This window comes from Trichechus manatus, unplaced genomic scaffold, assembly GCF_000243295.1.
Source record: "Trichechus manatus latirostris isolate Lorelei unplaced genomic scaffold, TriManLat1.0 scaffold00184, whole genome shotgun sequence".
Classification (NCBI taxonomy): Eukaryota; Metazoa; Chordata; class Mammalia; order Sirenia; family Trichechidae; genus Trichechus; species Trichechus manatus.
Window position 1 is genome coordinate 951,039 of NW_004444120.1, and position 24,600 is coordinate 975,638.

The window sequence follows — 24,600 nt, forward strand, 5'->3', positions numbered from 1 at the left end:
CCAACAGAATAATAAAGATGACTTTTAGGTTTCAGGTGTGAGGGGTACAGAATGTGGTGCTACTGACAAATACAGGGAAGCCTGGAAGAAGAAGTAAACTGGTTTATGTTCAGGTATATTGCTGAGTGTGAAGAAAAAAAACAAAAAGATGTAAAACATTAAGTACAACATGACCTCATTTATACTCAAACCGCAAAGGGAATATACGCAGCCACCTACCCACCACCTATCCTCTCTAGGAATGAGAGAGATTCCACAGGAGTGGGGAAGGAGACTTTTACATTTCATTTCCCATCCCTCCATATTTTATTTTTAAAAAGCATGGCCATGTGTTACTTTTATAATTAAAAAATTATATATACATATTTATAATTAAAAATATAAAAAGAAAAGAAAGATAGGATTGAACATTGAAATATACTAGGCAACAGCAAGAAGGTAATAGTTGATACACTGAGAAAAGAAATGTTTCTGGAAAACCATCACACGAGACAAAGAACGGACGACCAAGGTCTTAGTGAGCGCCTACATTTATGGATCAGAAGGAGAAAGAAGAGCCAGCAATGTAGATACAATCTGTGACATTTTTAGGCTTCTCCCTTTCCTTAAGAATTGACATGCTCACCTATAACTATCTGCTTGAAAACAAAAAATTCTATTGCTTCAGACTTTCTTCAAAGGAAGATACTGCTAAACAACAGTCCCTAGGTCTGAAAAGGCGCCAAAACGTCAACTGATCTGATCTTCTCGTCTGCCAAAGTTGATACGGTTTATTGTCAGGATTAACAGGGTAAGCATTGTTTTCACTGGATACATCCCAACAAGGATACACACGCAGACAGAATTTAGCCTCTAGTGGAAGGAGATTATAAGAGGCAGAATTAATTCACCTTGTTACCCTCTTAGGGGCAGGGTGGGAATCTACATCATTTTCAGGCAATATACTCATTCATAGTGTGAGTTTTTCCCAATAAGGGCATTTTCTTTTTTAGTCCCAGGATTAGATTACACCTGTCACAAGGGAGTCACTCTTAGAATAACTCAAAACTTAGTTCAGTGCAGATATGTAGAATATAAGCAACCAATCAGGTTAGGATATAGCAAAAATGCACCGTCAAATCATAGAAAGCTAGAATAAGATATGTTGTTGCTGTTATCAGGTGCCGTCGAGTCGATTCCGACTCACAACACAGTGAAACAGTGCCTGGTCCTAAGTAAGATACGGAACATGTTAACTGGCATGTAGGCTTGTACAAGAAATCTGTAGCATGTTTACCTCCACAAGACAGCTCATCTTGAAGGAGAACCAGGTGCATAGGGCAAGAGCACCTTGTAGTACCATCCCCTTTTACAAGGCAAATATGTGAACAGCCACCATTATCCTGAGCACAAGGATGCTGCCCTGCAAATTAAAAGGGGGGAGGCACAACCTTGTCAAAATTCTTTCCAACAATTATTTGAATTACCAAGAAAACCGTATGTAAAATTGGCATGAACTTTATTTCTACACAATATGATTCTTTACTCTGTTCCCACACAACCTACAAGAAAATGGGAATAATAATTTATAAATATAAAATACTTATAATAGGATTAGCTGCCAGTGCCTGGCATAAATGTATATTCATAACGTATTTTTATATATTTATATCTACAATATTTTAAGCAAGGTAATTGTATAGCTCATATTGATTTTTGTATGCAAAGCTGATCACTGAATCTAAAACACTGCTATAAACATACTAGGGAGCATCTTGAGATCTGGACATTATTCTGTTTAAAATATAAAAACTTTTCTATACCCAAGATTTTTAACTCAGCAATTCTACCTTTCTAAAAAGAGAAGATGATTTTACTCAAAAAGTGTATTTTAATGAGAAATTCCCTGAAAATTAAAAGGGCTACTAGCAGAAAAAAAGTCACTTGGAACTCAACCATTTAGAGATAATCAAAATTATTAGTTTGATAAACTGCTGTAATGCTACAAATGTCAAATTTCCTCACACTTGGGCTCAGTTAAATAAACAAACCATCAGGCAACTTTTCAAAATCTGTTTCACAAGTTGCATTTAATGAAATCATTGTTATTAATTTTCTACTTGTATTAAAAGCAAATTAACATTTATCATCCCAAAGGATTAGCATCTAATGTAGTCACCCATCTATCATCTCTCATACAATAACATCAATCTGTGTTAATGAGATGCAGGGAGCCAGCTATCTGCAAATGAACAGATGTAGTGTACTACATGTCTCAAAACAGACATCAGTTACTGTATGAGAACAGACAACCTATACGCTGTTTCTTAACTTTTTAATCCCGTGACACTTTTAAGAAACAAAAATTCCAGTCTCTAATATTAGAAATTTCAAAAAATATTTTTCCAAATATAAAACTATATTTAAATGAATTCTAAAAAGGAGATCCCCTCTGAAATTCTGAAAACCTCCACTGGATTTTCTGAAATAGAATATTCATATATCACTGAATAAATAACTTAGGTATTATGTCATTTTATTTCCATTAACAGTTCAGCATAAGTTACTTGTCATAACTTAGAACGACAACAATTCTAAATTTCTAATTCTCAAATACCTCTAACTTTACTTCTAAGCTCATGAACAGTGGCAATATAATGAACACTTAAATGGAACAATGGTGCTCTCATTCCTCTATTCTCCTTTCACTCTTCAATTTGATTTGAAAGCATTGTGCTGAGAAGTTAAGGAGTTTCAACAGTTCTCTCTCTAGTCCTCTAGTTAACATTAGCATTCCTGGCACCATCATGTATGACCTGTAATAGCGATTGCTGGGAGGGTATTTTTGATGACAGACATATACTAATAAGAAACTAGGTCACGATGATTCGTGAAATCTACAAAAAAAAAAAAAAGAACAACAACAAAAAAATAACTTCATGGCTATTTGTCTAAGCCAGGAATTGAAAAATTTATCCAAGAGGAAAAAAAAACAAGCCCAAGTTTACACACTCATTTTTTTTAGTTTGTTTTAAGACTAAGGTTAATCCATGATAACTACATTCATCATTAAATAAATAAAATTTTAATTTCTGCTCCAACTACAGGATTGCAGACGGAAGAAAAGAAACAAACAAAAGCTTTATGTTGGCGGTTCTCAAAGGCACTGGAGGAGGACAGAGGAAGGCACCAGAAGGAGAGTCTTTGTCAGACCTGGGCAACATTTCAACTTCCTCTCCTTGATTCCTGGTTTATGAGAAGATGTCGAATTTGGAAAAGCTATCGGATGATTTTCATATTAAAAAAAAAAAAGGCAAAGCTAAAAGTACATGAAAATCTTGATCACAGAGATAAAAAGACAGAAAAGAACAAAATTGTCTTGACTTCTTTCAGTAAACTCTAAGTCCTCCAACTAGCAGCGTCCCATCATGACTTACTGTACTCGTGAAGGTTCAGCTCCTTTACTGCATGAATGTCACTAAGCTGGGCAATGCGAGCCTGGACTTTGGTTCTACCTTCTCGACCCATCATGTCAATTTTTTCAATCATTTGCTGCTGCTTATCAATCCAATATAGCCAATTTTCAAACACAGTCAGTCCCACAGGCTGCAAGATATTGGAGTCTTCCAATACTATCCGGTTGGCACCTTGGAAAAGGAGACATTCAACAAAAATGATTCACATGGGTCAAGTCATACATTCAACTATTTCCTGAATACTAGCTAGATTCTAAAAGTACTACAAAAGAGAATATGATAAGCTCTGTATCACAAAACTTAAAAATCATGCTGAGAAGAAAAGATATACACACACCATAAATTAGGTAATAAACTGGACATGATATAATCAAGTGCAAATAAGTGCCCAATATACAGTAAATACTCTAGTGTATAGAAATGCAGAAAAGAACTGAAAGGAGCAGTTTTCAAATATTATTTTAGCAGGGTCCATTTTTCAAATTAAACCTTATGAAAAGCTCTAACATAAAGGATTAAGATGGGGCGGGGCGTCTCTTGATGAAGCAGTGGGGGTAGGCTCAGAGCTCTATTTGACCTCCCCCACTCTGTGAGTACACCTGAGGCACCCACCTTACTCGGCTTCTCAGAACACAGTTTAGAAAAATAACTCACTCAGAGGTTACTTGGTTCAACCTTCACCCCAAGGTAAGAATTCTTTCTACAATATCCCAGACATAGAGCCATCCAGAGTCCGAAGAGGCATTCAGACTCTTTTGTTGGACAGTGAAAAAGTTCTTAAATGGGCTAAAATCTGTACCACCCCTTCCCCCACAGCTTTGCCATCATTCAAGGAGAAAAACATATTCCTTCCTTCCTTCCTTCTTCTTCATAACAGTCCTTCAAATATCTAAAGAAAGTTTTCATTCCTAAGTAATAAGTTTATTCGAAGAAAAACATTAGCTTATATTTCAGGAATACCAGGGAAAAGTTCCATGAAAGAAGAAAAGATAAAGCTGAATTTAAATAAATGGAAAAAAGTGAAGAAATATTGCTAATTGGAAGGCATTACCTAAGTCAACATTCAGATCCATGGTGGATTAAACACAAGTTTATTTATGCTCCCTCCTAAAACTCTACTACAATCAATTATGACAGACAAGCAAAACTAACCCATGGTGTTAGGAAGTCAGGATAGTGATTATCTATGGAAAAAAGGGAAGAGAGCGAAGGAGGGACCTTCAGGATGCTGCTAATAATCTATTTCTTGATCTGGAAGGTGGTTTTCATTTTGTAATGATTGATCAAGCTGAACACAAGAGTTTCTGCACTTCTACTTAGAAGTTTGTTGTAATTCAACAAGTAAGAACACCATGAAATACATGCCAAGAATTTTGAAGATGGAGAGGAAAACAGGCGATTTCCTAGGTTAAAAAATCATCAAAATCCGTGTAAAAAATTAAACACCCGATTAGACCTCTAGACATTAAAAAACGGATTCATTTGTTAAAAATCTACCTCTCTTCCCCAACTCTAAGATATGATGTCATTTATAAATATCTTAAATTTAATCATAAGAAAACAACAGAAAACCAAAATTTAGAGACATTTGTAAAATAACTGGCTTTTATTCTTGAAAAATGTCAATAGTGTGAAAGATGAAAGGCTGAGGAACTGTTCTTTATGAAAGAAGACTAAATGTACATGACAAGTAAATCTAGAACATGATTCTAGACTGGAAATAAATTGCTGCAAAGGAATGAAACTGGGATATGGACTATAGATTAAAGTATTATACTTATATTAAATTTCCTGAAATTGTAACTATACTATGAACATGTAAGAGAATATTCTTGTACTTAGGAAATACACACTGAAGGAATATTGATAATGGGGCATTATGCATATAACCTACTTTCAAATGATTAAAAACTGAGTATGTATATGTATGTATATGTGTATACATATGTATATACAGAGAGACTATAATAAATCAAATGTGGCAAAAGTTTAGAGATTAGAAAAAAATGGGAAATACTCTCTAATATATTTTAAGAACCTAATCGGGAGAAAAGACCTGGCAGTCTGCTCCCGAAAAGACTACAGCCTAGGAACCCTACAGGACAGTTCTACTCTGTCATATAGGGTCGCTATGAGTCGCAATCGACTCGACGCATGTAACTGCAACAATATAACTTTGATACGGGAAGCAAAAATGGCTTAAGAATGGAAAATTTTAAGCCAATCTCCCTATTAAGCCAAATTTGGCAATGCATAAAAAATGAATCATAAACAAGCTGGATTTACCTCAGGAAACCAGCACGGTAAAGGCACAGAAATGGGCTAACAGATCCACGTCACAGTAACAGATTCACGCAACAGAACCAAGAAATAGACTCACATATGTACAAGAATCTCATACATAATAAAGAGAGCATCTTAAAACAATGGGGAAGGTGGATTGTTTAGCAAATGGTATTGAAAAACTGACTCACTATATGGACAAAACAAGCTGGATTCCTTACACCACAAACAAAAGAAAACACTAACAAATCCGCAAACCAAGCAGAGACCACTACAGAGAGAACTATACAGATGTACTAAACATTATTAAACAACCTGAATAAATGAAGAGATACACCATGTTCATGAATGAAAAGAATGAATTTCTTAACATGGGAATTCTCCAATATATATGTAACTTGATAACGGATTAATATTCTGAATACATAAAGAGTATCTGGAAACCAGAAAGAGAACAATGGGCAAAGACCATGAACAGCAATTCACAGAAGAGAAAACATGAATGAACAATACACACAGAAAACATTTTGTTAAACTTTAACAGTAAACAGGGAAATGCAAATGCTTTAAACCCTGAGACATCTATTTAAAACTACTGGATTGGTAAAAACTTAGAAGTCTGACCATACCAAGTGCTGGTATGGCAACTCTCACGTACTGGTGGTAGAGACTTTAAACTGGTACCATCTCTTTATAAAGCAGGCGAGACAAATCTAGTTGAGTATATACACATACCATATTATACAGCAATTCCGCTACTAGCTTTAGGCCACAGAGAAATGTTCACATGGGTGCACAGAAATAGTCACTACAGCACTGTTTTTGACAGCAAAAAACTGAAAACTGTTTAGTTGGAAAGCAGAATAGAGAAAACGGCAGAATAGTCATACAATGACCTATTATTTAGCATTGAAAATAAATGACATGGATTTGTGGATCAACATGAATTATCTCAAAACCATGATACTTCTGAAATAAGAAAGCTGCAGGATAATGCATATAGTGTGAGACTATTTACATTAAGTTTAAAGAGTGTATAACTATGTGTGTATATATGGTAAAAAATACACACACAACAAAACATGCACAGCAATGAAAAATATAAAAAATTACCTCTGGGATATATTTACAACAATAAAAGAAAAACATGTTACCTCTGGGGAAGAGAGGGAGGAGAACAGAATTAAAGAAGGGTACACAGAGCTTCAAAAGTCTCTATAACGTTTTCTTTCAAAGGAAGGAGGGAGGAAGGGAGGTCCAAAAGCAGATATGGCCAAACACTAAGATTTAACAAATTTGAATGGTAGGTACTCTATACTTGTTGCATGTTTGAACCATTTCATAATTAAGGATTATATTAAAAAAAAGCATAGACAAACACGGAAGTGAACTCACTAGCATGTTAATAGCGACAGCACTTTGGATGGGTTTTATGTTCTAAATTGTCTTTAATGAATACGTTGCTTTCACAACAACAAATCACATTTGAAGAGAAAGCGAGAGAAGGAACAAAGGAAAAGTATGTCCAACAATAATAAAAGAGTTAGAAAACTGGCAAAACTATCGCACAAATTAGAGGAGGTAGATGAGACATAGGTGGTCAGATGCAGGGAAAAATATGCCATCCCAGGCACGTGCATATGATACATAAAGGCATAATGAAAGGGATCATTTAAACCTGAAGACAGACTTCTTTTTTTTTTTTTTTTTAGTTTTTACAAATTTATAAATGTATTCAAACATGAAAATTCAAGTAACACAGAATAAGCACTCTGGCGTAACAGTTAAGTGCTTGGCTATTAACTGAAACGTTGGCGGTCTGAACCCACCCAGTGGCTCCGTGGGAGAAAAGACCTTGTGATCTGCTCCTGTAAAGACTGAAGCCTAGAAAATCCTATGGGGCAGTTCTACTCTGTCACACGGGGTTGCTATGAGTCGAAAATCGATTTGACGGCACCTAACAACAACATTAGTAGGTTAACCTATTTCTCAAGGAACACACAAACATATTGTCTTGGTTATCTCGTGCTGCCATAACACAAATATCACAAGTGAATGGCTTTAGCAAAGAGAAGTTTATTCTCTCACAGTCCAGTAGGCTAGAAGTCCGAACTCAGGGCGCAGGCTCCCGGGGAAGGCTTTCTCTTTCTGTCAGCTCTGGAAGAAGGTCCTTGTGATGCATCAGTCTTGCCTTGGTCTGGGAGCATCTCTGCGCAGGAACATCAGGTCCAAAGGATGCGCTCTGCTCCCGGCACTGTTTTCTTGCTGGTATGAGGTCCCCCTGTCTCTCTGCTCACTTCTCTCTTTTATATCTCAAAAGAGACTGGCTTAAGACACTATATAATCTTGTAGATCTCATCAATATAACTGCCGCTAATTCATCTTATTACATCATAGTGACAGAATTTACAACACACAGGGAAATTATATCACATGATAAAATGGTAGACAATCATACAATGCTGGGAATCATGACCTAGCCAAGTTGACAGGTATTTTTGGGGGACACAATTCAACCCATGACACATATATACCCATATTGTTTCTTCACAGTATACATATACATTTAAAACAACAATAACAACGAAAAACCAACCCAATTGCGGTTAATTTAATTCTGACTCATGGTGACCCCATGTGTGTCAGAGTAGAACCGTGCTCCATAGGGTTTTCAATAGCTCATTTTTCAGAAGTAGATTGCTAGGTCTTTCCTCTGAGGTGCCTCTGGGTGGGGTGAACTCGAACCTCCAAGCTTTCAATTAGCAGCTGAGCGCATTAACCATTTACACCATCCAGAGACTCCATATTCATATACCTATCACTGTAAACTTTAAACAAAATTGGATCTTCAAATAAACGTTGTGTAACTTAATTTTTTCATTCATCCTTCTATGTCAGTGTACACAGATCTACCTCATTCTTTTGAACTACTGAAATCTTCCATACACTAGATAAATTAGAAAGTATTTCTCTGTGATAAGACTATTACAAATAACACTCAGTGAACACTCTGTACACTTCAGTCAGTATAAGACAGCTACCCAAAAGGAGACTGCCAGATCAAAGGAAACACATGGTTCAAATTTTGACTGTTACTGGAAAACTGCCTTCCATAAACCGAACCACAAAACCAAACCCACTGCCATCAAGTTGATACCGACTCATAGTGACCCTATAGGACACAGTAGAACTGCCCTGTAGGGTTTCCAAGGAGCAGTTAGTGGATTCGAACTGCCAACCTTTCGGTTAGCAGCCGAGCTCTTAACCACTGTGCCACCAAGGCTCCAATACAAAAATAATACAATGCAAGAAAAACACAAATGTATTTGATGAATCATTTTAATATCAAGGAAACACTTTTCTTGGGTACCTGAGAGATCACTGCTTTCAATTCGTCGGAGATCTGAATCAGCCCAAAAGAGCTTGCCCAACCTGCTGTCAAGTGCTAAAGCAATTGGTTTACTTAAGCCACTGAAAAAGAGGACCTCCCGTTCTGTTCCATCCAAAGCAGCTCGTTCAATTTTGGGAGACCTTTCCTGAAGATTGGTAAAATACATATACCTGAAGAAAAAGAAGGGAACAATAAGTTACCAAAGCAAGAAACTATATAAAATGAGAATATTCTTCTTAATTAAGACAAATGGAGATAAAATAATATTTTAAAAGCTTATTCCAAATTACAGAGAGAGGTTCTTAGAGACCTAACTTTAATAAAACAAAGTGTTAAACACAGGAACATCTATGCTTTAGGAATAACATAATAAATTCAAAGCAGTGGCCAAAGAGACCTGGATACAAAATTTAAAATTCCTTTTCTAATTAGCCCATTTAGTAACTAAAAATAAGCCATATATAAATTATCCCTTATATTTAACTTCTGGATTTTATCCCTTCCCTGTAACTCTTTTGAAGTAAGCCACCTTCCTTGATTTCAGTATCATTCATTCAGATACAATTAAGTACTGAGTATTTACTAAATGCAAAGCTCTGAATTAAACGAAAAAAGATAAATTAGTTCTTGTCATAAAGGACCTAAAGTTTAGTAGGGAATTTAAGACTGAAAATAGCTAAGTATAAGGTAAACCAGCAAGGGCCAAGTAGAGAGGCACAGACACAGAATGCTAGCTATTCAGGGAGGGGGAAATCACATCTAGCTGGGGGTGAGGTAGATCAAGGAAAACTTCATGGGAGGATTTGGCAACTGAAATAGTCCTAGAAGTGTGGGTAGAATTTAGAACTAAAGCAATAGTGACCAAGAAAGGAAACTCTAGGCAGTGAAACCAGAGAAAGTACAAGCAAGGATATAGAAAAATGTAGAGGTAGGTGGATGGAGAGTATCAAGCTGTTCACTGGAACACAGGGTGCTTAAAGATAAATAATTGGCTGAAAAGGAAGGTTAAGAGGGTCTCAGATGCCAAGACGCCTGATGCCCCTTTAGTAACATACCCTTTCTCTGGGTTTACCACAATGGCTCGAGGTCTGTCTTGCTCTCCTTTTAGCACCACTCCGACTGATCGACCATCTAATCTTGTGACATTAATGACATTGGTGGCCTCACAAGTCCAGTAGATGTAGCGACTATAAATATCAATGCTGAGGTCATAGGGCTGTATTTCTAGGTTCTGACTGGGAACTGAGCTCACAACCACAGTAAAGCTCTGCAGAAAGAAAAAGACACACACACATAAAAAATCAGACTCCAAGCCAGACAGCCCTGAAACAATTACTCACACTGCTTATGTGGTCACATACCTGAGAAGGAAGTGAACAAGGGACACTTCTTAGTGATGCACATTTTTATGGATAATGTATTTCTTTGTTAACATGCATCTCAAATGTTCCCTTTAGTTATTATGACATGGGGTGGAAGAGAGCTGAGGCCATATTACGTGCTCCAGGAATCTGACAGTGCCTTGATTAGAAACGGGAATGAGAAGGTAGCAGCTGTCGCCTATGAGCTGGAAACAACTATGGCTAGATCAGAACCTAGTAATACCTGTATGGCAGAGATTCTCAACCGGGGGTGATTCTGACACCCAGGGGCATGTGACCATGTTTGGAGACATTTTAGATTGTCATGACTCTGGGAATATAACTGGTTATCTAGTGGGCAGAGACCAGGGATGCTGCTAACCATCCTACAATGCACACAACAGCTTCCTACAGCAAAGAATTATCCAGACCAAATCATCAACAGCACTGAGGTTGAGAAACCCTGCTCTAAAGACAACAGTAATTAGTTAAAGATACAAAACCACATCTATCAATCACCTTTTTCTCTGGCCCTCAAATCCATTTAAAAAAAAAAAAAAAAAAGATATTTACAAAGCCAGGTAAAAAGAGGGGCTTTGTCCACCTGTTCTATTGAATAAATTGCATTTCATTTACTCGACATCTTTTAGGTCACATATTCCTTAATGAAGTTACTCAATTTATTTGTCATGCCCTTAGCTATGTAATAATAGCTGTAATTTCCCTAAGGAGCCCTGGTGGCACAGTGGTTAAAGCAATCGACTTCTAACCAAAAGGCTGGTGGTTCAAAACCGCCAGCGGCTCCGTGGGAGAAAGATGTGGCAGTCTGCTTCCACAGAGATTTACAGCCTTGGAAACCCTAGGGGGTCGCAATGAGTTGAAATCAACTCAACGGCAGTGAGTTTGGTTCTTTTGGTTATAATTTCCCTGGTGGTGCAGTGGGTAAGAGCTACAGCTGCTAACAAAAAGGTCGGCAGTTCGAATCCACCAGCAGCTCCTTGGAGACATTATGGGGCAGTTCTAGTCTGTCCTACAGGGTCCCTATAAGTCAGAATCGACTCTACGATAATGGGTTTGGTTTTTGGTTTTGGTATGATTTCCATCTACTAGTTATCAGTTCATTGGTCCTGGCCTATATAGTGTATGGTGCATCTACAATATACCTCTATGACTACCTCTAATGATCCCTCAGCAGCCCTAAATATTTAACTTCCTTGCTCTTTATTGTGAGATAAAACACAGTAAAAAAATAGTAACCTAATCTCCCTAAATTTTAATACATTCAAAATCCAACTTAACATCATTGCTATAAGGAAGACAGCAAATTATTTATAGTAATCCCAGCCTAACACCACTTGACCACAGAAAGAAAGCAAAGAATGGACAGTAGTATGCAGAGCCATGACTGATATGTAAGCATAGATAAGATTTATTAATAATATTTTCATTCCCATCCCACAGTCACCAAACAGTATTTACAAAAGAAAAAGGAAAAAAACCACTGAACCAATGGTAACACGCACTAGATGTTTTTAATTTTACTGAGACTTTGCTATATGTTTCTTATCCTTTGAACCTTCTAAACAATAGTTAATTAGTAATATAACTGTTATTTATTGAGCTCCTTCTATGCTGCAGGTACTGGTCTGTGTGCTTTACATTCCTTTCAGATCAAATGTTCATAAGAATCCTAGTGAGCAACAGCTCTGGGCTTAAAACCAAGGTCTATCTGATTTCAATGCTTCCAATATTCCACACAAATGGAACCATAATGAAAAAATACTATATAAATGGATGAGAGTGACAATGACAAAAGCATAAGCTTTGCTGATATAATTTTCATTTTTATATCATCATCAAACAATTGTTTACTCAAGAAAACAGTAAAAAAAGGCTACTAGGTACAGAGTTTCAGTTTGGACACCCCCGTACTCCCACACATATAGCAAAGTCAAGACTTAAGTGAAACAGGACAGTTGGTTAGCCCAGTTATTATGCAGAAGTGGACTTTGAACTGAGCCCTGAATTACCTGGCTGCCATCTTCTTGGGCCTTTCGAATCATGTTCTGTCGTGAGTCAATCCAGTAGAGCTGCTTGTCCAGTGGGTCATAGTCAATGGCCCGGACATTCCGAAGGCTATGGATAGGAAGGATGATGTCAGGGCTCTGTTGTTCATCAATCACCATCCGGTTGATGGCACTCTTTTGACTGAAGAGCAGGAAAGTGGTAGGAGCTTAAAGAAAGGAAAAAGCAAATCTGAAATCCAGTTATTCTAAGTTCTGTGTCACCCATAGATTTGATCAGCCTGTATGCACTCATATACAACAGACGTAGAGGATGAAGAGATAAAGCTGAGGACAGAACCCTATGGCAAGCTTCTCAAAACTCTCCTCAGAGTGACCTAATTAGCACTCTGGTTAACCAACCAGTTAGAAATTTACTCAATGATACAGTCACCAGCCTACTTTTCTCCATCTTGTCCACAAAGATACAAGACTTAACTTCACTGATGTTATGGACTGAACTGTGCTGCACAAAATACGTGCTGATGTGATCCTGTTTAAATATAGGGCTTTCTTTTGTTATCTTAATGAAGCCATAAATGAAGTCATACCAGTACAGGATGGATCCTAAGCCTAATCACTTCTGAGTTATAAAAAGACCAAAAGACACAAACAGGGGGAAGACGGACACTATGTGAGGAAGCCAACGAACCAAAGAACACCTGGGAATACTGACAAGGAAGGAATCAACATGGCTGAAATCAGATTTGGACTTTTAGCCTTCAGAAATGTAAGAAAATAAATTTCTGTCTTTAAAGCCACCCACCTGTGGTATTTGTGCTACAGCAGCAGTAAGTAGGTAACTAAGACACTGAGGCATTTGCTGACGATATACAGAGCTTTTCTAGTCTACCAAGTGAATAACTCTGTTCTTCCTTAACCTGTTCTGACACGTGTTCAGTGGCAGGAAGACTAGGTTTGCAAGGTCAAAACAAGCTTTAGGACTGGTTTTTGTTTCAGTTCGCTCACTATCTAGTCATTTCATCTTAACTAAGTCATTGGACGCCCCTACCCCCCAGGTCAAAGTTTAACCAACTGTAAAATCAAGGTTATATCTATCTTGTTGCTCTCATTAAGCTACTATAAGAATTTTACAATATCTTAAAAACTGTAAGGCATTACATAAATGTAGAGTAAACTAACTATTGTCTATTATTATCAGTAACAGCAGTAAGAAACTTGGTATTAATAGGAATTAAACCCTCATGGATTGCAGATATAGACTTTATTTTGCTTTGTGTGTAAAACTGTGGGAAGGTGGAGCAGGTAAAAATTACAAAAAAGCTAACAATAACAGATACTATTTAGTGAGTCTCTAATATGTGCCAAACATTGGGTTAGATGCTTCTGTTTATTATCTCTAATCCTCATAACAAACCTTGTATTTATATTTTCCCAAAAAAAAAATTCTACTTTGCTGCTAAGCTGCACTTTGTTACCTTCTACCCTACTGACTCACACCCTACTTCTCTCCCATGAATCTATTCAGGGTGATCTAATCTCTACCTATTTCTTTATCAGTATCTATCAATTTGTTCTTGTCTATCCACCAAGACATCGGCCTTCATACATATTCAGGTAAGAAAGCAGGCTTCCCCAAGTCAACAATGTTTTGTTTGTTACATTCAGCGTTTTGTTGTTATTGTGCTAGTAAAATGTTTTTTGTTATTTTAATGTGAATTATTTGCCAGTACTTAAAAATCAGGAGATTTGGGGGCAAAAAAATAAACAAATGACTGGTTGGGAAGATCTAATACCACTAGCTGGGGTTAAGCAGCAGCTGCCCACTATGTTCAGAGCATGTGCTCGCTAGTTCTTCCAGATACCGACTATTGTTTTATACTGGGCTGATTTTTCTCATAGCATTTTCTGCCTGGCCTCTTACACACTTAAGTTTTTGCCCTTTGCCTTATTCCATGCACATCAAAGGATAAGGAGGCTGTGTTCTGGGATAAAGGGATCTGTTTCATGGCCCAACAGAAAAACTTGGGGATTCTCTTTGTTGTACTGTTTCTGTTGCTCTTCTCTTCCTTTATAATAAATATTAATTACCATGCACAGAGCACACATGTGTATTCTCTCTCTTTCTCAATGAAGCTATGCAAATTTTTCTTTTAAGTTTGGTCTTTTTTTTTTTTTTCAATTATATTTTAGATGAAGGTTTACAGAACAAGTAGTTTCTCATTAAACACACAGTATACATATTGTTTTATGACATTGGTTAACAACCCCATGACATGTCAACACTGTCCCTTCTCAACCCTGGGTTCCCTATTACCAGCTTTCCTGTCTCCTCCTGCCTTCTAGTCCTTGTCCCTGGGCTGTTGTGCCCCAGTAGTCTTGTTTTGTTTTATGGGGCTGTCTAATCCTTGGGAGTGACTTCATTACTGAGCTAAAAGGGTGTCGGGCAGCCATACTCACAGGGTTTCTCCAGTCTCTGTAAGGCCAGTAAGTCTGGTCTTTTTTTGTGAGTTAGAATTTTGTTCTACATTTTTCTCCAGCTCTGTCCAGGACCCTCTGTTGTGATCCCTATCAGAGCAGTTGGTGGTAGCTGGGTTCCAGCTAGCTGTATTGGACTCAGTCTGGTGGAGGCCGTGGTAGTTGTGGTCCATTAGTCCTTTGGACTAATCTTTCCCTTGTGTCTCTAGTTTTCTTCATTCTCCCTTGCTCCCAAACGAGCGAGACAAGTGGAGTATCTTAGATGGCTGCTCACAGGCTTCTAAGACCCCAGATGCTACTCACCAAGGTAGAATGTAGAACATTTTCTTTATAAACTATGTTATGAAGCTATGCAAATTTCACTATACTAAATGTTTAATGCCCAAGGGTAAAAGATTTAATTTTCCCAGAACATCAAGTTGCTACCACCAAGCAAATATTAAATAACAAAAACTTGCATTCCCTCCTCTCCTTCAGCTCTCTCCACTTGCTAAATAAATCATTTCTGGACTTCTGCAACTTTTTATTCTAGAAAGACCATGAACTATGGTGTTTATAAAATGCTGCTTTCTCCTCTAATTCTAGCTTGCTTTGGGGGGAAATACAGCTTACCACTACAAGTTCTGTTGTCGGTATTAAGAGAGTAGTGGGCTGGGCATCCACAAACAAAACCTCCAACTGGCACAGCCAGGCAGAGGTGGGAGCAGTGCCCATTGCTGGAGGCACACTCGTTCCATCCTGCCTGCCGAGAGGAGTGAAAGACGAGGATGTCCATCACATAATCCAAATGGCCCTGAATGATCGTGCGGTTCTGGCCACTGGTTTTATTGGCACGCTCAATGCTGCGTCGGCTCCAGTCCGTCCAGTAGATGTAATCCTGGTACTGAGTTAAGCCAAATGGATGAGGCAAATCATCTGCTATAACTTCACGGTTGAGTCCTATTTTTAGAAAAGTAGCAGACAGGGGAGAAGCAGAGGGATGAAATACGGTGAGAATTCAAGTGTCTTAATGGCAAAAACAAAGGAAAAAACATTTTTAAACATGTAAAACATTACATTTGCAAACAACTTTGAAAAAAAGAACAATTCATTGAAAAGCAATTCTAAAATGAGACCAGTCCTCTGAAATCAATCCATCTGCTGTCTGACCCCCCACGCCTCAAGCTTATATTCTTGCTATAAATCACTGAATTTGTTTAAACTCCTGCAAACGGCCTATTTGTTTTTATTCTCTACACAGGGGTCTATCGTTCAACTTTTCTTCTTCCTTACATAAAAAGATGGAAGTGTGTATGTTTTTATTGGTACAAAAAGTCACTTCAGGAATTTTCTAGAGAGTTATAAATTTCATAACAAAAAAAACAATAAAAATGAAATCTCCACATAATAAAAAGACGTGAATTAAAGAATCTGGTCCACTATTAACAACAAAAAAACAGGACATAATTCCAAAACAAGGGGAAGAATCTAGACTGCCATATGAAGATTAACAGTATCTAACCAATGGTGAATAAGAGTCACTGACTTTTACATAAAAAGAAAAATATACTATGTGTTTGAATAAAAAGTAGTACAGCTTACCAAGCATATTTGAAGATTCTATTAAGTTGGTATCCAGGTCTGTCCAATAAAGCCTTCTTTTAGCATAATCAATAGTTAGGCCATTTGCCCGTCCCACATTTGGAACTAATGTAGTACGTTCACTTCCATCCATAGCAGCTCTGTCTATCTTAGGTTTTCCACCCCATTCAGTCCAATACATAAATCTAAATTCAAAACAACGAATATTTAACATTTCACTTTTGTAATTTAGGGAAGGGTCATATTCATGCATAGTAACTAAATAAATTTTAAGAAAATATATTCTAAGTAAAGGAACTGGGTAAAACAAAATCACGCCTACACTTTTTCAATTGTTTTGGCACCTTCCACTGAATATTTTTTCATATATCCCAAAAAGGAAGTGAGTCAGCTTTCCTTAGTTTTTCCAATGAATTTGTTCCATCCAAACCCTAGGAACTGGAAACAAATCAGTGATTTCCTTATTGCAGCACTTACATTTATAAAACTAATATTCAAAAGAAAGCAATGGATTGAAGCTCTGATCTCAGAATCTGATTTACTTCTGAAAAAAAGTCTTTATATATTTCTCAATACAAATAACTTAAACTGCTGAACTTACTTTTCAACTTATGTAATCAACTCTCTCCATAAATAAGCTGCAGAAGTACATCAAAGGTAAAAATAAACAGTGGCCTTTAACTGAAGTCAAAAGCAAAGTCTGAAAATGTATTTGGTCACATGGTCCGATGGGACGTATGTATGAGTAAGACCAGTGAACCACCATTTGATGTGTGTCAGCTGGGCAGTGAACACGGCTACTGCAACCCCTGTGAAATTTCAGAAGACTGTTTTGCTTTTATTTTACCTTTTCAAGTATTTCACTCTAAGCTTTGAGCAGCCCTACGGCACAGGCTTTTTACAGATGAGGTCAAAGCACTAAGAGAAATGTGAATGGTTTGTTTAATGTCTTAGAGCTAGATACATTACAGAGCTAGAACTGGAATCCTAATCCATCGTCAAATGGCCTTTCAACTAAACTAGTAAGGTGCTAGTTTAGAGACTAGGAAAGCACTCTACACGCCAGCTTGCATCAAATACCCGAGGACGAATATTCACTCATCAGTCTGTCAGCTGATGGCTAACTTGGTAGCAATGTATGAACATGCTTTTCTGAAAATTAAAGCTGGTCTCAGGCTTTGTTTGCATTTACATTTGTCAGTTGACAGGCATGTGCACACCACAAGGGCTAAAGAGAAACAACTGTGAGAGAAATGTCACAATTGCCAGCAGTGACATATACTAGAGAGCTTAGTCCCACCTACTAAATTTAACTGTCTGGCAACTAATGCTTAGAGTCGAGATCACCATGATCCTACCACAATATGTCAGCTCAGAGAAGCTGACTTTGATATGGCCTTCTAACTACATGAATGGCTAGCTAATCACAGAATTAATGTGGTGATTTCAGGGGAACTATTTTCAATTACAGATATGGCAAATATGTTTACATGTTCACACTGCTGGCTTTCACTTTTAAAGGTTGAATTTTTCTTCAAATTTCAGATATTTTAGTTGCTGGCTTTTTAAAACTTGCTGAATCTTATAAGAAGAATCACCTATCCTTGAAAACCATGTCATGTTCTTAATAAACACTTTATCTTATAATAACACACTTTCTCCAAGTCAATAATAATGATCAAACTAATTGACCATTTTAAATCAATTAATAGTATAAAAGGGAACTTTAATGCAGTTATTTATTAGCACACAATGCTGCTTCGCTGGTTTACTATGGTAGGTTTGGAATTTGGTATTAACTGGGGAGGGAGTACATGCAAATTTTTAATTGATAATGGCTAAAAAAAAAAAAAAAAGCTGTTCACTTAGTATATAAATGATGACTAGTAATCTTTGATTATTCACCCACTTCCCTAATCTTTCTTCACCCAGTGTTAATGGTAAAAGTAAAATTTAGCTAATAATTATTAATTTTAAGATCAGTGAAATTTCAAATTAATGGTTTTAAAATAAAGCCTATTTATCATTTTAGGTGTCAAATTCCCAATAAGCATTACTTAAGGCATCAAGAAGATAAACCCTGTAACTAGGCCATGTTCCCCAAAATGTACAATGTAGTTTCAAAGAACAAAAACACAAAGCTGTTTACCCTTCAGCAGGGTCCAATGCAAGAGCTCTGGGACTATCTAGGTCTTTCCACACCAAAACTTGTCGGTGCTGCCCATCCAGCTTTGACACCTCAATTCTATTAGTTCCTGTGTCTGCCCAGTACAAGTTCTTCCCAAGCCAGTCTACTGCCATGCCTTCTGGATAATCTAAGCCAAATTCTACCACGTGTTCCAGCGCACTGCCATTCATAAAGGCTCTGCTGATGGTCTGCAAAAACAAGATTAACAACGAAGTCACATGGCTTAAATATAAAACACTATCCAGAAAGAAGTTTTGGGTTCGTTTTGTTGGGGGTGGGGGAGATGGTGAAAGAGTCGAGCAGCATACTGTTTCTTAATAAAATTCACATATTTTATAAGCACCAAAAAAAACTGATGTCAACCTCTAATGCCAACCCTAGAGCATGAAGATAAGAGGTAACTTTTATCTGGTTCTAATAAATGCAGCTGTAACCTCAAGTTTTACTGCCAATTCAGGAAGACAAATTCAGAACTCTTAAGAAATAAAATTTTATTCTACTAAGACGGTGGATGACTTTTCTTTTTAAAATTAGCCATCAAGCATAAAAGACGTGACCAGAATGTTGGAGACTCTTTAACTGTTCACCAACTCTCTGAAGGATGAGAGTATGCCAAGTCACTGTGTCAATTTGACAAGATCTCAACAACCTTACACTTTATAAAACATATATAACCATTATCATTTATTACTACTGTAGTTTCAAATGCCAAATATTTAAAAATAATCATATTTCAAGCTAATAATAACAACAGCTGTTTCTTGTCAAATACTGCCCTAAGCACTTTGTGTACACAAATCTTCTCATTTAATCTTCACAAGAGCCCTATAGGGTAGGTATTATCTCTATTTTCAAGATAAGGGAACTCAGAAGGCTATGCTGGAAAAGGTTATTTATTTTATTTGTTCACTCATTTAACAGATTTTACTGATCATCATTAGAATCTGAAGTCTGGCTCCAAAGTCTCATGTTCTGAAGCATTATATCAGACAAGAGTTTACAGAAGTTATCTAAATAAGCAAGCCCAAAACAATCTGGAAGAAGATTATTCCCCACATTTTCTGGTCAGGAGCCTCCTCTCTCCCACTGTCCTTACTGTCCTTTTCAATATTTATTCTAGGAAAAAGAAAATAAAGGTATGTTATAGCTCATAAATGGCACTGTTCTACCTCAGTTAGCCTCCAAAACTTTGTTTAAAATAGAGAGCCAAGCCTCTATAAGCTGTATATACAGAACATACAATTGCTTATTCAGCTAATGACAGAAAATGTTATCATCAATTGGAAGTACAGGTATAGGAAGATTATGCCTTGCAGATTTAGCGATGTACCTTGCATGAAAAAGTACCTAACAATACATAAATTACTGAATGGGCCTTTCCCTTGACCTCCTTTAAAAAGTTAAGGGTTTTTGTTGAATTTTGCCTGTTAAACAAGAGGGAGGTGGGTCATAGCATGGAAATTCAAAAATTCTATAAACTCCCCCCTTTTAGGCCCCGGTTTCAGTGTTCCAGGTCCTTTGCTAACCTTGAGTGATATGTCAGTCCAGTAAATTCGGTTGTCTGTCACATCAAAATCCAAAGCAGAAGCTTCTTTGACACCAGTGAGTGGAATGGCCACATTATTATTGTTAGTTTCCAAAGAAATTCGCCTGATATCTGCTCTCCGGGAAAACAAAAGGAAAGCCTCTGGGACAATACAGGTCTTCATGTCACTGATGAGTTCAAAGCCAATGGGGCAGGCACAGCGCAGGCCCTGAGGTCTGTAGAGGCAAAGATGGCTACATCCCCCATTTTCCTCAGCACAGGGATTGGAACCTAAAAGATGAATTAATTATAAAAGGGCACACACACTGACCTAATCAACACATTTTCACTTTAAAATGACTAAGCATTTGGTTCACAAAGACCTATGATTATGTCTGCTCCCAAATCTAAATATCAGTTCTAATCTCACAATAAGGAATAAAACAACAAGGAATAAAACTGATAAAATACAGGGAATACTGTGGTAAAACACAGGGAATAAAACAATGGTAAAAGCTTTCAAATAAATTACATTATTCATACAATAGGGTTGAATTATTTTGATAAAGAAATTTGTATGTATGCATGTGTGTGTGTGTGTGTGTGTATAACCCTTAAACTGAAACTGTGTAGCCAGAGTACTAAACCAACATTTAAAAGACCCAAACCTGTTAAAAAGGTTAACAGATGATTTCTGTGTCACCTCAATTTTTCTTTTGTGTGTGTGTGTGTGGGGGGGGGGTTACCCTTAGGGGAGATCCAGAAAGCTCCTAAATATCCTCATCATTTAACAATTTACAACATTGTTTTACAAACTGCTGTCTTCATCTCTCCTCACTCCCAGCTTCTGTCTCTTAGGGCGCTCTGGAATTACTCACCAATGATTCGATGAACGTTGGAGGCCTTCAGGCCCATGAGGTCAGGCAGCTGATCTATGATGATTTCCCTCTCTGCACTTCTTTTGTGCACTCTTTCGATGCTCCGTCTCTGCCAGTCAGTCCAGTAAACATAGTCACCCAACAAAGTAAACCCAAATATGTGAGGGATTTTGTCTTCTACGAGTACTTGTCTCCCAGTGCCATCAGTATTCATAACCTTCAGGTTTAAGTTTAAAGAGAAGGAAGAGGAAAAGGTGTGTACTTAGCTTTCATAGCTATGCGAAAAAAGACAGATCCAATTGCCTGTTGCATCAAAATCCAAGAGTCATCTTAGTTATTCCTACCTTAATGCTTTCACAAAATTAAAATACCCCAATTCAATGAAAATAATTTCCAACAGTCAATATTTGACCTCTATCCAATCTCTTATTATCCTTCCTTCTAAAATTTTTGGCAACTTTAGACTTAGAACGCTGGTGGTGAAGTGGTTAAGAGCTCAGGCTGCTAACCAAAAGGTCGGCAGTTTGAATCCACCATTTGCTCCTTGGAAATCCTATGGGGCAGTTCTACTCTGTCCGATAGGGTCGATAGGAGTCGGAATTGACTCAATGGCAATGGGTTTGGGGTTTTTTTATTTTTATTTTCAGATTTAGTAAAGATCTCTTGTATTAAATGACTGTGTCAAAATTAAAAATACCACCTTGGCAATTTTGTATATAAGTTTTCAAATTATTATGTACCTTCACACATACTATTTTATCACATATTTTATTGAATAATATTTTATTTTATCTTGAGCTCTTCTTCCTTATATCTAAAGAAACTGAGATTTGTATAAGGTCACAGAGTTTGTAAACAGAGTTAAAGTCTTTTTTTTAGGACTCCTTCCACTCAGCATGTTTTTTATTTCTGTTGTTTTTGTTTAAATAAAATAAAAAGGTAAAAGGGCTCTCAGTAAAATCTCTCATTGCCTTGAGGTTATAATCACAAAAGTACCTGGAGTTTGATTTTGATACCCTCTTCAACTAAGTTTCAAGAAAGTAGGATGTACCTATTCTTTCCAACTACCCTATAGCAAAATTATCAACTTCATTCTGACATCCTCATTATATACACCAACAATTTCCATAAAAGTGGCAAAGGTGTCTTTTCTGTCTCCGGCATTGCAACCACACGCGTTAATTTTTTGTTCTCAAAGATGCAGAAAACCATAGGGCTGCAGCCTCATTACTACTTCCTACTTGCATTTTTATTGTTTCCTTTTGTTACTTAGATATATAGTAAATAAAATGAACAAAAGGGAGCAAAGAGTTTGACACTTTGATTGGGATACCTACTTTTGCTTGTCTACCAGCACCCTCCCCCTAGAAAATGCAACAGTAATAAATGTATTTACTGCATGCAAATCACTGTGAAAGACATTAGGATGAACGCTGAGAGGTTTAGAACAGGGTCCCTTTGAGCGAAGAGATTACAATGTAGCCGGGGAGGTAAACACACCCGTGTGCACACTCGCTCGCTCGCTCGCACGCACACACTGGCCTACAGGTAATCCGGGAAAACGTCAGGAAATGGTAGGGTTTGAACACATGTTGAAGAATTAGAAGGATTCTGACAAAGAGACAGAGAAGATTTTCCAGAATAAAAGAAATAACACGTGTTACAGCACAGTCAAGATGCATACAATGTGTTTCACTCTGAAACACTGACTGAAGGGGGAACGTGGAGAAGATTCAAAGGAGATAACATCAGGCAGATACCACTCTGTAGCAGGTATTAAGTTCCAGGACAAGGGGAACCAGAGAACAAGCAGCTTCTGAAAGACTTTACGAGAGAGTGCACAACAAAGTTGTGTTTGAGGAAGACCTCATTTACTTTAGTCACTGTATTAGATTGTGTTGTACTAAAGACAAAATCTTATTTCAAAAATAGTATTATGGTTAGCAAAATATTTCCAATTTCTGTGGGATGGTAACAGAGGTCCAAAATTCCTCATCTGAAACCTTTTAAGTCGGCTGTATTTCAGAATTCACATTTTTTTTCTATATATATTTAGAAAGGTTAATACAATGTATATAGCATATTACCTCCACTTGGGTCCAAGGCAGCACTTTATTTCCAAACACATTAATATTTCTGTAGCAAAGTAGATAAATATTCCCACAAAGTGGGGTAAAGACTACAAATAGCCTCCCTCACATTACTTCAGGTCAGGTTTTCTACCAAATGAATTAACAAAAACAACTTCTGGTTTTCAGAGCTTTTGGATTTCAGAACTGAAGATAAGGGACTGTGGACCAGAAATGCTTTGCTGACCTTCACTCCAGTCCCCTGACAAAACTGGGGTTTGTATCAGTGTTAACGCTGCTCCAAGTGTGAGCTAGGGTCTTGGGAGAAGACAAGCAAAGTACAAGACGTATCTGAACGATAAAGGTCTTTAGCAACATCTGGTGAAACAACGAAAAATGGTGATGAAGGTCTTATGAAGCACAGTGGCCAGAACTCCAATATTTCCTGAAAAGCCGTAACTAAAGGTTTGGTAGCTTTAACACCTGGAAACTAGCTCTTCCAGTAATTTCCTGTTCTATCACTTTTAAAGCAAAAACTAAAGACTTTTTTTTTTTTTTAAAAAAAAAGCAAGACGTTATCAATTCATGACTATTTCTTCCCTTAATTCCCTATCTCTCTCTTCTCATCTGTTACAGTTTTTAACCACAGGACTTGGTCCAGAACAGTATTTCCAGTAGAAATATAATACAAACCACAAATGTGAGCCATATGTCTAATTTGAAATTTAAAAAGTAAAAAGAAACAGGTAAAATTAATCTTAATTTTTTTAACCTAGTATAGCCAAAATATTTCCATTTCAACATGTAATCAATATTAAAATTTTTACTAATGGTATTTTAATTTTTTTTCACACCAAGTCTTTTTAGTATGTATTTGACACTAAAAGCACATACTCGAGCTCATCTCAGACTAGCCACATTTAAAGTGCTCAAAAGCCACATGTGGCTAGTGGCAACTGTACTGAACTACACAGGATTAGAGTTTTACAGAGGTGGCTATACAGCCTATAATAAATTAATTTGTTCCTTCTTTATGTTAGATCACCGTCTCCTTCCATACCCCACATTCAGGCTTGCCCCAGACTCATCTCGCTCAGCTATGTCACAAAAAATTAAATGTTTTTCATTTGGTCTTTCCTTTCTCCTCAGCTATTCCATACTTAATTCTAATACGGGTCAAAATTACTTAAGGGAAAACAAAGTCTCTGACACAAAAAAAATGAATAAAATATTAAAACACTGTTTGTCCTTTTTTCTTCTTTTATCACATTTGCAAGTTTGTCATTTCAAAGCACTAGCTGAGATCTGTAAGAGAGCAAAGACAAAGGTCTGCTTCATTCATTTCTTTTAGGCCATCTGAAAACGAA

At 37.1% G+C, this 24,600-nt stretch overlaps 1 protein-coding gene across 2 annotated transcripts in view; it reads right to left on the reverse strand.

Moving 5' to 3' along the window:
* Positions 1–24,600, reverse strand: part of LRP6 (LDL receptor related protein 6) — a 142,729-nt gene that overhangs the window by 17,877 nt on the left and 100,252 nt on the right. The window contains exons 8-17 of one of the 2 annotated variants that reach the window (XM_004387319.2): positions 21,165–21,381; positions 20,288–20,577; positions 18,723–18,949; positions 16,574–16,758; positions 15,605–15,931; positions 12,521–12,723; positions 10,185–10,396; positions 9,109–9,299; positions 3,417–3,626; positions 1,277–1,402 (exon numbers count right to left, since the gene is read on the reverse strand). In XM_004387319.2, coding sequence (XP_004387376.1) covers positions 1,277–1,402; positions 3,417–3,626; positions 9,109–9,299; positions 10,185–10,396; positions 12,521–12,723; positions 15,605–15,931; positions 16,574–16,758; positions 18,723–18,949; positions 20,288–20,577; positions 21,165–21,381 — 2,188 coding nt within the window. Of the gene's footprint in view, positions 1–1,276; positions 1,403–3,416; positions 3,627–9,108; positions 9,300–10,184; positions 10,397–12,520; positions 12,724–15,604; positions 15,932–16,573; positions 16,759–18,722; positions 18,950–20,287; positions 20,578–21,164; positions 21,382–24,600 lie in introns of those variants that run through there. The other variant, XM_023741577.1, reaches the window with a different exon arrangement.